The sequence below is a fragment of the Phyllobates terribilis genome, unplaced genomic scaffold, assembly GCF_046119375.1.
Source record: "Phyllobates terribilis strain yellow unplaced genomic scaffold, ASM4611937v1 Scaffold_9__5_contigs__length_417890890, whole genome shotgun sequence".
Lineage (NCBI taxonomy): Eukaryota > Metazoa > Chordata > Amphibia > Anura > Dendrobatidae > Phyllobates > Phyllobates terribilis.
In genome coordinates this window covers 367,555,231-367,569,544 of record NW_027362769.1, presented here as the reverse complement: position 1 = coordinate 367,569,544, position 14,314 = coordinate 367,555,231, and the positions used below count along the sequence as shown (strand labels likewise).

The 14,314-nt window shown below is 43.6% G+C and overlaps 1 protein-coding gene across 2 annotated transcripts in view; it reads left to right on the top strand.

Annotated features, from left to right (window-relative positions):
• The window catches only part of CRAMP1 (cramped chromatin regulator homolog 1), a 35,408-nt gene extending 29,009 nt beyond the window's left edge, over positions 1-6,399 (top strand). For both annotated transcript variants that reach the window (XM_073648195.1, XM_073648194.1), the window contains exons 19-21: positions 219-377; positions 2,636-2,781; positions 4,068-6,399. In XM_073648195.1, the coding sequence (XP_073504296.1) occupies positions 219-377; positions 2,636-2,781; positions 4,068-4,235 (473 nt within the window). In that variant the 3' untranslated portion in view covers positions 4,236-6,399. The remainder of the gene's footprint in view (positions 1-218; positions 378-2,635; positions 2,782-4,067) is intronic.
• The last annotated feature ends 7,915 nt before the right edge of the window (positions 6,400-14,314 follow it).

Sequence of the window (14,314 nt, the reverse complement as noted above, 5' to 3'; positions counted from 1 at the left end):
GATGTGAAATTAAGACTTTCCCAGATGTTTTTTTTCTATTGAAAGCAAAGGGATCTGTATTCCGCTTTTATAAGAATTGAAACTATCCTGGTAAGTGCAATCAGAACCAGCGAGGCCCAGACATTGGCCAAGTGTGATACCCGTTCTTCAGAGCAATGGTGCCACGTTACCGGCTAGTAAGTATTATACCACTTATGCCTTTCTTTGGGGTTTTCTAGGAGAAGCTGTTCCTCTTTCTCCAGCCAAACTCAACGAAAACTCCAAGAGTCTTCCTTCCCCCTCCTCGAGTCCTCATCAGAGTTGGATTGCTTCTCCCAGCCATGACCCTCAGTGGTATCCAAACGACTCCTCTGACTCTTCGCTCAGCAGCTTACTCTGTAAGTACAGTCTTCACTTAAGCCCCCGTCTCACATAGCGAGATCGCTGCTGTGTCACGGTTTTGGTGACGCAACAGCGACCTCACCAGCGATGTCGCTATGTGTGACACTTTGCAGCGATCAGGCCCCTGCTGTGAGGTCGCTGATCGCTGCAAAGTGTCCTGGACCATTTTTTGGTCATTGCCCTCCCGCTGGTCAGCACACATCGCTGTGTGTGACCAGCGGGAGCAGCGATCAGGCTCGTAACCATGATAAACATCGGGTTACTAGGGGCGCACGTGCACTTAGTAACTCGCTGTTTATCATGGTTACGAGCCTGCTAAAGTGAGCGGTAACCTCCCGCTCACTGTAGCAGAGTGGTAACCATGATAAACAACGAGTTACTAGGTGCGCGTGTGCCCCTAGTAACCCGATGTTTATCATAGTTACCAGCCTGCTCCAGCTTCAGCAGGCTGGTAACCAGGAGCAGGACATCGTGGAAAGATTCTTTCCACGATGTCGCTGCTCCCCTGATCGCTGGTGAGCCTGCCTGTTTGACAGCTCACCAGCGACCACATAGCGACGCAGCAACGATCCCTGACAGGTCGTATCGTTGTCGGGATCGTTGCAGCATCGCTAAGTGTGACTCGGCCTTTAGAAGAGGACGTGTAAATAAAAGCTTCATCCTTGTAGATATACTTTTTGTCAATGGCTATCGATCCAAATGACACATTGCAACAAGAAGTGCCAGGTGGCTAAATCCAAAAAATCCAAGGAACCAGATGTTCTCCTCCAAAAAGTAATCTTTATTGTCACTGCATATCCAGAACTAAAAAGCGACTTTTCGGCCACAGAATCTCTTTTTCAAGCCATAAACAAAAAGGACTTGCGAGGGGCGTTCATTAAAGATTTTCCCTGACCCACTTCCTGTGGACTGAGAGCAATGAAACTTGGCACAGTTATTAGTCCTTCTCTACATAGATGCCACCTTGGGACATACACTTCTCCCATTTCTTTAAGCAACTGTAAACACCTCACGTGTAGAAGTCGACAGGTTGCTCCAAAAGCCACGTTGCGACTTCGGAAATCAGAGTCTCATCATCTGGAAAACGCTTGCCCTTCAAAAATAACTTCATTTTTGGAAAGAGGTGGAAGTCCGATGGTGCGATGTCGGGTGAATAAGGGGGATGCGGTCGAATTTCAAAGCCACAGGAGCATGCTTCCATTTGGGCAACATGTGAGTTGTGAACTGGTGCATTGTCTTGCAGAAGGCGAACACCTTTGGGGAGCATGTCACGTCTCTTGGTTTTGATGGCCTCCAGCAATTTCTGCAGCAGTGAAGCATAGTATGCCCCAGTGATCATAGTACTCTTTGCTAGGAAATTAATCAATACTACTCCGTGCTGGTCCCAAAATACTGTGAGCATGACCTTGCCTGCCGAGGGTTGGGCACGTGCCTTCTTTGGAGGCGGTGTCATGATGCTTCCATTGCATTGACTGGACTTTAGTCTCAGGATCATAGTGATGGACCCAGCTTTCATCCTGTGTGATCAGTCTCCTGAAAAAGTCCTCCTGGTTTTCATGGCACATCGTCAATAGAGCCTGAGAGCATTTGACTCGTTCCTACTTCTGGAAAGGTGTGAGCAGCCTGGGAACCCAGCGAACGGATACTTTATGCATGTGAAGATGGTCTTGGATGATTTTTTTCCACAGATCCCACAGTAATCTTGACATTTTGGGCTAGGTGGCGAATGGTTACGCTGCGATTTTCCAAAATGGCGACCTCCACTTGCTGGATGGTGTGTTCATCAATAGCAGAGTGGGGTCGCCCTGGAATTGGAGCTGATTGCACCGAAGTCCGACCACATTTCAATTGACAATGGCAATTCTTGACTACATCATATGATGGGGAATCATCGCCATAAACCTCTTTCATCTCATCGAATGTCTCCTCTGGTGTGCGGCCTTTCAAGTAAAGGATCTTGATGACTGCTCCGTATTCCACTGGGTCAATTATCAAACCTCACACCACTCCAGCACCTGTAAAATCAAGACCGTTATCAGTTCTGAGTTGCAAATTGGCACGTAACCTATAGAGACTTATATCAATACCATTGTGAAGTTTCAGCGTCCTGTGATAAATAGAAGTGGGTCAGGGGAAATCTGTAATGAACGCCCCTCATATATGGCGCGACAAAATGAAGATTGAAGGACTCGTTCTGGCTGCACAGAATCTTAGACCTTTCTTCCATTCATCGTCTTTCTGCTTTTCTCCGCAGCGAGCTTCATCTCTCCAGAGAAGAATAAAAAGACTGCACCGGCCGCCGCAGGGAACCCCAGCGGCACATCTCTTCTAGGCCCCAGTTTGCTGGACGGGAGCTCCAGAGATTCATTTGTGTCTCGCTCCTTGTCGGATGTTGTTGAGGTTTGTATATACCAGTCCCTTCTGATCCCATGTTCCTGTAATGACAACGTCTTTATGGGTTATTGCTTGTATATTACCTACGTGATCCCTCTCGGCCAGTGCCTGCCTTGCAACCTTTATTCGGTAGGTGCATTAGTGCCAATGGTTGTCATTGAAAGGGGCTGTCCAGGCTTGGGACAAAAGTTGGCAATCACTCTTATGATTGCTGACACTGTCACAATTTTCAGTTGTTCCCGGGTATGTGACTGCACATATGAGATTTGCACACTTGCAGTCACGTTCCGACTAGTCTCTGTTTCTCTCAATCTTATATTGAGCTGAACGAGTCTAGTCAGCATGTGACCGCAAGTGTGCAAATCGCATAAAGTATTGCAGTATATACTACAACGTCCTTTAGTGGCACTAAGATAAAAACTTTTTTTTTTTTTTTAATAAACATGAAGATATAAATCACTCACATTTTACTGATACAAAAATAAAGGAAGTGGGGAAAAAAATAAAAAGTAAATTTATTTTGTATCATTACATCCATAAAAGCATCCTGTGCTGTAAACAAAAAATAAATTGAGACCCCATAATTGCTGTTTTTTTTTTTTTGTTCATTATGCCTCCCCCAAAAATGCAATAAAAAGCAGTCAAAAAATTCTGTACCCCCAAAATAGTACTGATAAAAATGACATCTCGCCACGCAAAACATAAACCCTCGCAGAGCTCCATCCATGGGGAAAATAAAAGTTATGCGTCTCAGAAAATGGCAACACGGATTTCTGTTTACTAATGTATATAATGCAATTTTGGTATTGCCGTAACCATCTGACCCGAGGATTGATGTTGTCCGGTCATCTTTAGGGTGCTGTATTAATTGGATCGCAGGGCACGGACTGGCCGGCAGCTCTCCCGACCCGAGCGTGACAGCTTCACTTATTTCTATGCCGCTGTCACGCTCAGGTCAGAAGAGCCGCCGGCCAGTCCGTGCACTGTGTTCTGATTTATACGGCCATCTAACTGTGCCATCACTGTCATAAAAATTAAAACCATTGGGTTATTCTTTTGTTTTCACCCTACTTTGGATTTTTTTCCTGGCTTTTCAATACGTTACATGGTAAAGTGAATATTGTTTTTTAAAAACTATGACTCTTCCTGCGAGAAAAAAACAAAAGTGCAAAAATGAAAATTTGCTGCATCGTTAAAGGGGATAAAGTTGAACCATAGTTGAATAAATTCAGAGAGGACGTAAGAGGGGGACCCTTTTGCATTATTTTGTATTTATTTTTGTATTTTTGCAGGTGGTGGACTCCCAGTTGGCTTGTCTGATGAACGAAAACAGCATAGATTACATCTCTCGCTTCAACGACTTGGCCCAAGAGCTTTCTGCCACTGAGCCTGCAAGGAGGGACCCTCTGTTTGAAACTGGAGCCCCCGGTAATGGGCAGCCTATACGTGACCTGTCATAAAGTGCTGCTATAACTACATCTCGTATGAGAATATGCTGAAATCTCTGGCCGTGCCCACCGCACTGCCAGCGAGCCACACTATACATGTAATGCCCATAGGAATCCGTGTGTGCCCGTGTTACCAGCCCGCGCTCATGGATGGATGGTTTGGGGCATTGGATAAAGATACGAAGCGTTGTTTTATAATGCTGTATGTAAAGTTGTTGGTGAAGTCACAGCTTGTGACGGCTTTCCATTGTCATCTGTGATGGCAGTTCAGGATGAACGGCATGCGACCCGATGCAGTAAGTTCTGACACCGTGTGATTACCACATTCTGGATGTAAAGGACGATAACCAAACTCCTGCAGTGACGGCGTGTTACAGCCGCTTTGTACATAAGAGCCCGGGTGGAGGATTTTTTATGCTAATCCTCGGAGAACAATTAAACTTGTAAAGAAAATCTCCAAACCACACAATGCATTACTCTGCCAGAGAAAAGAAGCCATAATGAATCAGACTTTCATCACTGGGCTTGGTGCAAAAATATGCAATTTTTCTGTGTGTTGTGTTCTGTTTTTTTTTTTTTTTTTTTACACGTAAGCAGAAAGAATGGGCAGGCGTGTAAGCGATTTACATGAGGATATGAGCCGGCTGGGAGAGAGGGATTGTCACCTGTGACCTTCCTCAGGGAGGACGTCAAGAATCCTTTGCAATGACAAAGTTGACTCGGTGTAATCCCTCATATTTCCTGCAGGGGCGCTGTCTGTAAAAATGAACAAAAGAAAAAAAAAAGGAAGGTTCTGCCCAATCTTTCTGCTTAATGTGATTGGTGTTTTCTGGAAACCATATGGTTATAGCTGGAGGTGAAGTGTTGCCATATGTTGCTTTGATTGGGCACCAGTCCCTATAAACAAATTAATAATTAGTGGATGGTATAAATATTGCAGAATGAGGGTAATTGCAAATATAAGGAGGTTTATTGTTAAATTCCAATTGTATCCTCACTGTGTTCTAAAAGTAGTTTTCTAGAACCTGCAGGCCACCTAGCTAAAGTTAAAGGGTTACTCCCATCTTGGTAAATGGGGTATTGTCGGATAGTGCTTGTAAATACAAGCATTTTTGCAATTTACTGCTTGTTAAAATGTCCAACCATTTTTGAGATATTAACACTTTTCTTTTGTTTATGGCTGGGTGCTTTGAAAACCGACCACCGCTGCTAGAAAGCTAGACATGTACAGTGCTTACAAGCTCAATAGAAAAGCCGTTGAGCTTGTAAGCACTGATTTAAAGTGGTCTGGGATCGCTGCAGTGCGCTGTTGCTTTCGAATCCTGGCCAGTTTCAGTGCAGAGCTTACAAGCTGCACAGCAGCGGTGGTCGGTCTCCTAGGAATCTCGAGAACGACTGCAAATTTTGATAAGCCGTAAATTGGAAAAGTGTTTTGATTTTATAAGATCTATTCGACAATATCCATTTATAAAAATGGGAATAACCCTTTAAAGGGAACCTATCGGCACGTTTACAGCTGTTTAAGAAGACTTTTTTTTTTTCTTTATTTTTGTAGAGAAGCGGTGGACCAGTCATGAAAAATCTAATACGGAAGACATATGGAAGTGATGGGGTATGTCGATGCACTGGGAAAGTTTCTTACAAGTGCATTGACACGCCCCCAGTGCACTTCGAGCCTGATTTGCATGTGGCTTTTAAACCAGATTTCACATGACTGGAACATTGGATCCCTCTAAAAAAAAAAAAAAAAAAAAGGCACCATTTTTATCGGACGAGCGACTATACAGCCGTACTCCTTCTCCCATATGTACATATGTGCGTACAGATTCCCTTTAAAAGGGTCTTCAGGGATTTTGCAAAAATGGCAAAGAAAAGGTAAGGTTTAAAATAAAAAAACAAAACAATAAATATGACCATTACTTACCCCTTGAATCCACTGGTTGTAGAGTAATGACATCCCACCCATCATCCTGACTACTGCACCCATCCACTGGCCTCAGCAGTAACGTTGGCATATACGGAACGTAAATGACAAGGTCAGTGATTGGCTGCAGTGGTCACACGAATAATCGATGCTTCACCCTCAACCTATCTCTGCACATTTTGCACCTTCCTAAATTTATTTCTAATGTGCACATTTTATTTTAGGATATAGGAATCTAATAATTAGAAACCTAGATGATTTGGCTCTTAGATGAGAAAGGCCTGGTCTCACCTATGACTGGTCGTAAGAAATTCCCACCGTGGATGCTCATAATGTGTCAGTATGGAGCGTATTACTGCACACCGAATATTAATTTAATAGGCCAATATATAGTAAGAGAGCAAAAAAAAAAAAAAGGCTGCCGTCCTGCTGTTTAAAAATTGCTGGCACCCTTTGATCTAATTTTTCCCATAGGGAAACATTACTGAGCCTAATCCCCCAGTTACATTGTAATGTGGTGGAGAACTGGATGTTTCTGCTACTTTTGCATTGATGGTGCATTTTGTGTTTCACCAACATTTGTTTGGCCTATGCCAAGGGGAAAAAAAGGATTGGGCATGTTGAATTTCTGCATGCCTAATCTTTCTTCTTAAAGTGAATACTTTTATATGGGCATGTAGGTCCGTAAAAGATGCACACGTGACCTTTTGTATCTGCTATCTGTTTTCTGAAACTGGAAAAATCCACATTTTTTGCAAATTATGCTTTAAGTGCTTTTTTGCACCCGGAGCACTTAACGCAGCATTTACATATTGCGAAGAATTGTGGATTTTTCCGGATTCACAGTTAACCAAACCTTTTCTCTTTCATTGATCTATATGCCCATATAAACGATTTAGGGGGAGGTTGATTTTGCTGGCACCTTTAGTGGGTTCACTAGGTGCCGACGATGTTGCGGTTAGAGACTGCCAACATCCACTGGACATGATCCACCCCTTCACTACGTGCGCACTATCAGCCAGCCATTGTTTGGTTAAAGGGATTGTCCATTATTTTTAAAACATGGCTGGTTTTGTTCATAAACAGCGCCACCCTTGGTAGTCTCTGGTATTGCAAGTAAATGGGACTGAGCTGTAATGCCACATACAACCTGTGGACAGGTGTGGCGCTGATTTTTGGATGAGAGCAGGATCAACCAGTAACGCTGTGTACACAAATAACTAATTCGTCCACAGGGTGGCGACGTCCACCACTTGTAGGTTTCCAGTACACGGTAATAATATGGCGGCACTTTTCCTGTAATGTTGCTGGGATGACGTGAATGTGTCTGTAATATAAGAATTATGTGTACAGCGTCTGTATAAAGTATCACAACCGTCTGCAACCTCTGGATGACAAGAACGGGTTTAACGATGTTTGGGTTTTGTACTATATTGTACATTTTTAAGTTATTTACACATTGTGGTCTCCGCTACGGCGAAGGCTAGTTTTCTTTTGTTTTTGTTTTTTGGGGGGAGGAGAGGGGTTGGGGTGAGAGGGATATTTAATAAAAATGGTCGCTATTTAACTCCTGCTGTTAATTCACGTGCAAAAAAGGGGTTCAGATTTTTGGTTTTGTTTCTTGGAGGGAAGGGTGGGGGGTGAGTCAATTTGGATTTGTAAAACCTGGTATTGTTTTCCTAATGTGCATAAATATATTGAAATACTTAGAGTACATTGTGTCTTATGTGTGCGGTCTTAAAAGGGCCAGCATCAACCCAGAAAGGGTTAAATGGCAGATGCTACCCATTACACTTATTTTTTATCTTTAACTCCTTCATACACCCTGGCGTAATCACAATCCGGGTATGCATGTGTTGAGCAGGCTCAGGAGCCGAGCCCGCTCTGTATCAGGCAGCTGCCGGCTTGTGCCACACGGCCATCATCTGCCGGCTTGTGCCACACGGCCATCATCTGCCGGCTTGTGCCACACGGCCATCATCTGCCGGCTTGTGCCACACGGCCATCATCTGCCGGCTTGTGCCACACGGCCATCATCTGCCGGCTTGTGCCACACGGCCATCATCTGCCTGTAAACTCAGCGACCAGAGGTAGCTGCTATTGCTGCTGTTAAACCATTTAGATGCCCTACACTGGTGACCATCCCACCATTGATACGATTATAGGGTCCAGATAAGTTTTGCAAGGAGCCTTTACAAGCCTGCCATCTTGATCCTTCTATCAAGCCCAGCCCATAGTTCGGCTTCATTAGGTAGGGTATCGTCAGTTTTAATATATAGTTTTACTATATAGCCGTTTTACTATATATGTGATAAAACAATCACACATTCGAGACCCCTAGATCAGGAATGTCAAACGCAAACACACAGAGGGCCAAAATGAAAAAGTTGTCGCGGGCCAACCAGTATACAAGATAATGGCCCCCGCATAGTCCTCCATACAGAATAATGGCCCCCGCATAGTCCTCCATACAGTATAATGGGCACCACATAGTCCTCCATACAGAATAATGGCCCCCCCCATAGTCCTCCATACCGAATAATGGCCCCACATAGTCCTCCATACAGTATAATGGGCCCCCGCATAGTCCTTCATACAGAATAATGGCCCCACATAGTCCTTCATACAGAATAATGGGCCCCACATAGTCCTCCATACAGTATAATGGCCCCACACAGTCCTCCATACAGTATAATGGGCACCACATAGTCCTCCATACAGAATAATGGCCCCACATAGTCCTCCATACAGTATAATGGGCCCCCGCATAGTCCTCCATACAGAATAATGGCCCCCGCATAGTCCTCCATACAGAATAATGGCCCCCGCATAGTCCTCCATACAGTATAATGGGCCCCCGCATAGTCCTCCATACAGAATAATGGCCCCCGCATAGTCCTCCATACAGAATAATGGCCCCCGCATAGTCCTCCATACAGTATAATGGGCCCCCGCATAGTCCTCCATACAGAATAATGGCCCCCGCATAGTCCTCCATACAGAATAATGGCCCCTGCATAGTCCTCCATACAGAATAATGGCCCCCGCATAGTCCTCCATACAGAATAATGGCCCCCCCTTAGTCCTCCATACAGAATAATGGCCCCACATAGTCCTCCATACAGAATAATGGCCCCCGCATAGTCCTCCATACAGTATAATGGGCCCCCGCATAGTCCTCCATACAGAATAATGGCCCCCGCATAGTCCTTCATACAGAATAATGGCCCCCGCATAGTCCCCGGCATCGCTGGCCAAATATAATCACCCTGAGGGCCAGATTTCGCCCGCGGTCCAGGGTTTGACATGTGTGCCCTGGTGGAGCTAAAACTAAGTTAAATTTTTAAAAAATATATAAAAGTTTGAATCATAACCTTTTTCCCCCAAATAAAAAAATTAATACATACAAATATATTTGGCATTACAGCGTCTGTAAAAGTCAGATATATTTTACAATATAAAATGAATTATCCAAAATGGCAAAGCACGTATAGGAAAAAAAAAAAATTGAAACTACATAATTGCCATTATTTAGCTGTCTCACCTCCCTTCCAAAAAATGCAATAAAAATTCGTAAGTACCCTAAAATGTGGCTGGTAAAACTGACAGCTCGCCATGCAAAAAAAATAGGGAATAAGCCATCACACAATTACCAAACACGGAAAAATAACATAAGACATTGGTCTAGGAAAATAGATATAGAAACCAATTTTTTTTTCAAGGTTCTGACCCTTTTTCTGTAAAACAATAAAATATATAAAAAAAATAAAATAAAACTATACAAGTTTGATTTCGCTGTAATCTTACTGACCTGGAGAATCTTGTCCCCAGGTTATTTTTACTGCACATTGAACGCCGTAAAAATTAAACTTTTATAAAATTAAAAAATTGCAATTTTAGAATAAAAACATCAGTGTTATAAGTAACAAACACACACACACGTTCAGTAGGTGTATGGTGGAATTTTGATTTCCTAATATCTATTGCATTATTATATAATTCTGTAATCTACACACATCCAATAGGCATATTAATAAGCATAAGCGTATACATTGGCTCTGTATAACCCTGCCCCCAATACTGATTGGCAGCTTTCTGCCTATGCACAGTGTACGCCTGCCACTCAGAAGTATGAGCAGGGTTATACAGGGCTCAGCATTCAGAGAAAACAGATTTTATCAAAATAACAGCAAGCAGCCCAGTAAGTGATACATCGCTGGAATCAGGGTCTCTGCCCCTACATCATGCTGCTCTTAGATGGGGTTGCAAAAACCTGTTGTCAGATTCTTTTTAAAGGGGACCTGTCACAAGGTGAAAAGTGACCAGATGTTGCTCTTACGTTATTCCCGCCCACAAAATGCTATGTGTATTTTGTTTAAATCTACCATAAGAGATATGGAGCTTTTCTATTTGATGTTAATTGTTATGGACTTTAGAAGGGAGTGTGACTCCCATGATTCTCTGCAGCGTCTCTTTAGTTTATTCTGCATAATTACCCTGAGCCACGCCTCCTCTGTAAACACCATAATAAAATTAGCGGTAAGCAAAAAACTTCATATCTCTGGAACCGCATGGCAGATTTGAAAAAAACAAAAAACAGAATATTCAGGGAAGCAGCAGGTATAAAATAAGAGCAAAACTGCTTACTTTTTATCTGGTGACAGGTCCCTTTAAGTCCCCCAAACAGGGGCGGACATATCATTGGTGCAACCTCTGCCGACGCACAGGGCCTAACATAAGGGGACACTTTTCCATCTCCAAAGCATCAAACCACTACTGTCATGGCAGAACTATTGGACTCCAAAGGGCCCGTTCTTGTACCGGGGCCCTCTTCTGTCTGTGTCCACCACTGCCCCCATCCATAATAGACTAACATCAGCCATGCATGCCAATGTTGTCAGGCCTTGTGCAAAGTGCGGCTCTCGGGCCACATCCCACCCTCTGGCTATTCCAGTCCGGTCCGCGGACCAAGACGGCAGAAAGGCTGAAAAATGGGGCCAACGGGCCGCACCAGACACAACTATGTATGAATATAGGAGGCTATGTGGAGGCTAATATTGTATATAGAGAGGCTGTACGGTGGCTCAGACTGTATTTAGGAGGCTCATACTATATGTAGGGGGCTATGTGGGGCTCATACTGTATATAGAGTTTATTTGGGGTCTCATATTGTATATAGGGGATTATGTACCATACATAGTAACATTGTAACGTAGGTTGAATAAAGACCTGGATCCATCAAGTTCAACCTTCCTCCCCCAATTGTACATTTTCATAGAAGCATAGAATGTTAGAGTTGGAAGGGACCTCCTGGGTCATCTGGTCCAACCCCCTGCTCAATGCAGGATTCACTAGATCATCTCAGACAGATGTCTGTCCAGCCTCTGTTTGAAGACGTCCATTGAAGGGGAACTCACCACCTCTCGTGGCCGCCTGTTCCACTCATTAATCACCCTAACTGTCAAAAAGTTTTTTCTAATATCTAATCTGTGTCTCCTCCCATTTAGTTTCATCCCATTGCTTCTAGTCTTTCCTTGTGCAAATGAGAATAAAGATGATCCTTCTACAATGTGACAGCCCTTGACATATTTGTAGACAGCTATTAAGTCTCCTCTCAGTCTTCTTTTTTGCAAGCTAAACATTCCCAAATCCTGCAACCGTTCCTCATAGGACATGGTTTGCAGACCAGTCACCATTCTGGTCGCTCTTCTCTGAACTTGCTCCAGTTTGTCTATGTCTTTTTTAAAATGTGGTGCCCAAAACTGTACACAGTATTCCAGATGAGGTCTGACCAAAGAGGAGTAAAGACCGATAATGACTTCACCTGATCTGGACTGTATGCTTCTGTTAATACATCCCATACAACATTTTGTATCATTTAACTGTAACCCACAGTATTATGTGTATTGAGGTGGGGTCTCATACCGTATATAGGGGTTGTGTGGTATCACACTGTATATTGGGGTTATGTGTGCTCTCACTGTATGTAGAGGCTCTGTGGGGACTCACTGTATATTGGGGCATATGTGTGGCCTCACTGTATATAGGGGATTGTGTGTTATCGTACTAGGGGTTCATACTGTATATAGGGGCATATGTGGGGTGTCATGCTGTATGTAGGAGGCTGTGTGGGGCTCATACTGTATATAGGGGGTTATGTGGGGTCTCATATTGTATATAGAGGGCTATGTGGGGTCTCATACTGTACAGAGGGACTATGTGGGGGGCTCATACTGTATGTAGGAGGCTGTGTGGGACTCTGCATATAAAGGGGCTATGTGGGGGCTCATACTGTATATAGGGGATTGTGTGTGTTATCGTACTAGGGGCTCATATTGTATATAGAGGGCTATGTGGGGTCTCATACTGTACAGAGGGACTATGTGGGGGGCTCATACTCTATATAAGGAGCTATGTGGGGTCTCATACTGTATATAGGGGGTTATGTGGAGTCTCATACTTTACAGAGGTACTGTGGGGGGCTCATACTGTATGTAGGAGGCTGTGTGGGGCTCATTGCATATAAAGGGGCTATGTGGGGGCTCATACTGTATATAGGGGGCTATGTGGGGGCTCATACTGTATATAGGGGCATATGTGGGTCTCATACTGCACAGATGGACTATGGGGTCTTATACTGTATATAAGGGGGCTATGTGGGGGTCTCATACTGTATATGTAAGGCGCTTTGTGGGGGCTCATACTGTATATAGGGGTGCTGTTTATGGACTCATACGGTATATAAGGGAATATCAGCATACTTAGTTCTGCTCAACATTTAGGGATGATCTTAATACAAAATAATAATATGTTAATATTGAGCAGAATTAATGTCAGCCTATTGGTTCGGCCTCCACAACAGTCACAGACTCTCATGTGGCCCCTTGGGAAAATTCATTGCCCACCCCTGGTCTAAGGGAATGTGCACTTGTTAAGTATTTGATGCACCATTTCTGCACCTCTTGGCAGGAAAAACACAGCATACAATACCTGTGGTTTTGGTGCATTTTTGGTGCAGATTTTTCCTCACTCATTAGTAAGACTGAAATTGGCAGCAAAAACGCTGAAAGAATTGACAGGCTGCAGATTTAACTCTGACTTCAGGATTCTTATTCCCTTTGCTGCATTAGGAAACCCTTCAGGTTTTGTGACAAATCTGTGCAGAAAAAAAAACCTGACAGATCTGCAAGGTGTGCACAGGCCCTGAAGCTGTATCCACACCAGAGTATTTCTGAGTTGTCTTTTGGGCTCCTGGATGCTCCTTCAAAAAAGTCTTGATGACTCTTCCTATTAATTTCTATGGTAAATCCGCTTTGCTGTTAATCTTTTCTGCCTTTTGCGAGTTTTTCTTCTGCTTCAGGTTTTGAAAAAAACACATTTTGGGGAAAGAAAAAAAGTGTGGTCACTTCTATGAAGCTGATGGAGAGCGCTCCAAACTAGGCGCTGTCCAATCAGAAGACTGCAAAAAACGCTTCCAGAACAAAGTCTCCAAAACTCTTAGCCTATGTTCACTCTATGTGTTTTTTCAGCATTTTTTTCTGCAGCAAAACCTGATCTCTTGCCAGGAAGGTTTGTTCAGGATTTTGCATGTTTTTTTTTTTGCTGCGTTTTTTTCACATATCCTAATGTGTATGGGGTTCTCTCTCAAAGTCTTTATTGTTTGTTTTTTCCATCATTTCAGCACTTTTGGATTGTTTCCACATTTTCAGTACATTATATTGTAAAGTACAACTCATCCCCCAAAATCACAAGCGCTCATATCACCATGGAGACGGAAAATAAAAAAAGTTATGACCCTTAAAAGAAAAAGGTGGAAAAAAATGAAAGCGCAAAATTGAAGAATTCTCTGCGTCCTCAGCATCACCACAGTAATATTTTTCCATTCTTATCTTCCACAACACGACTCCCCGCCACTTCCTGTGTCACTTCCATCCACAGCGGCGGCCGCCACCACATTCCCTCATGGTCATTCACGGGAACGTCATCTACGCTGCATGGGCGGAGCTATATTAAAATATTCAAAATCCCGCCTCAAATGACCTCCTGTCCAATAGAAATTCTCACACTTGATGATTGACATTCAGGAGCCGACCAGTAAACAGAGACAAAATGAAAGGCGGTAACCCCCCCTAGGGAGCTGTGCGCGGATTGGGTCATGGACTTGATT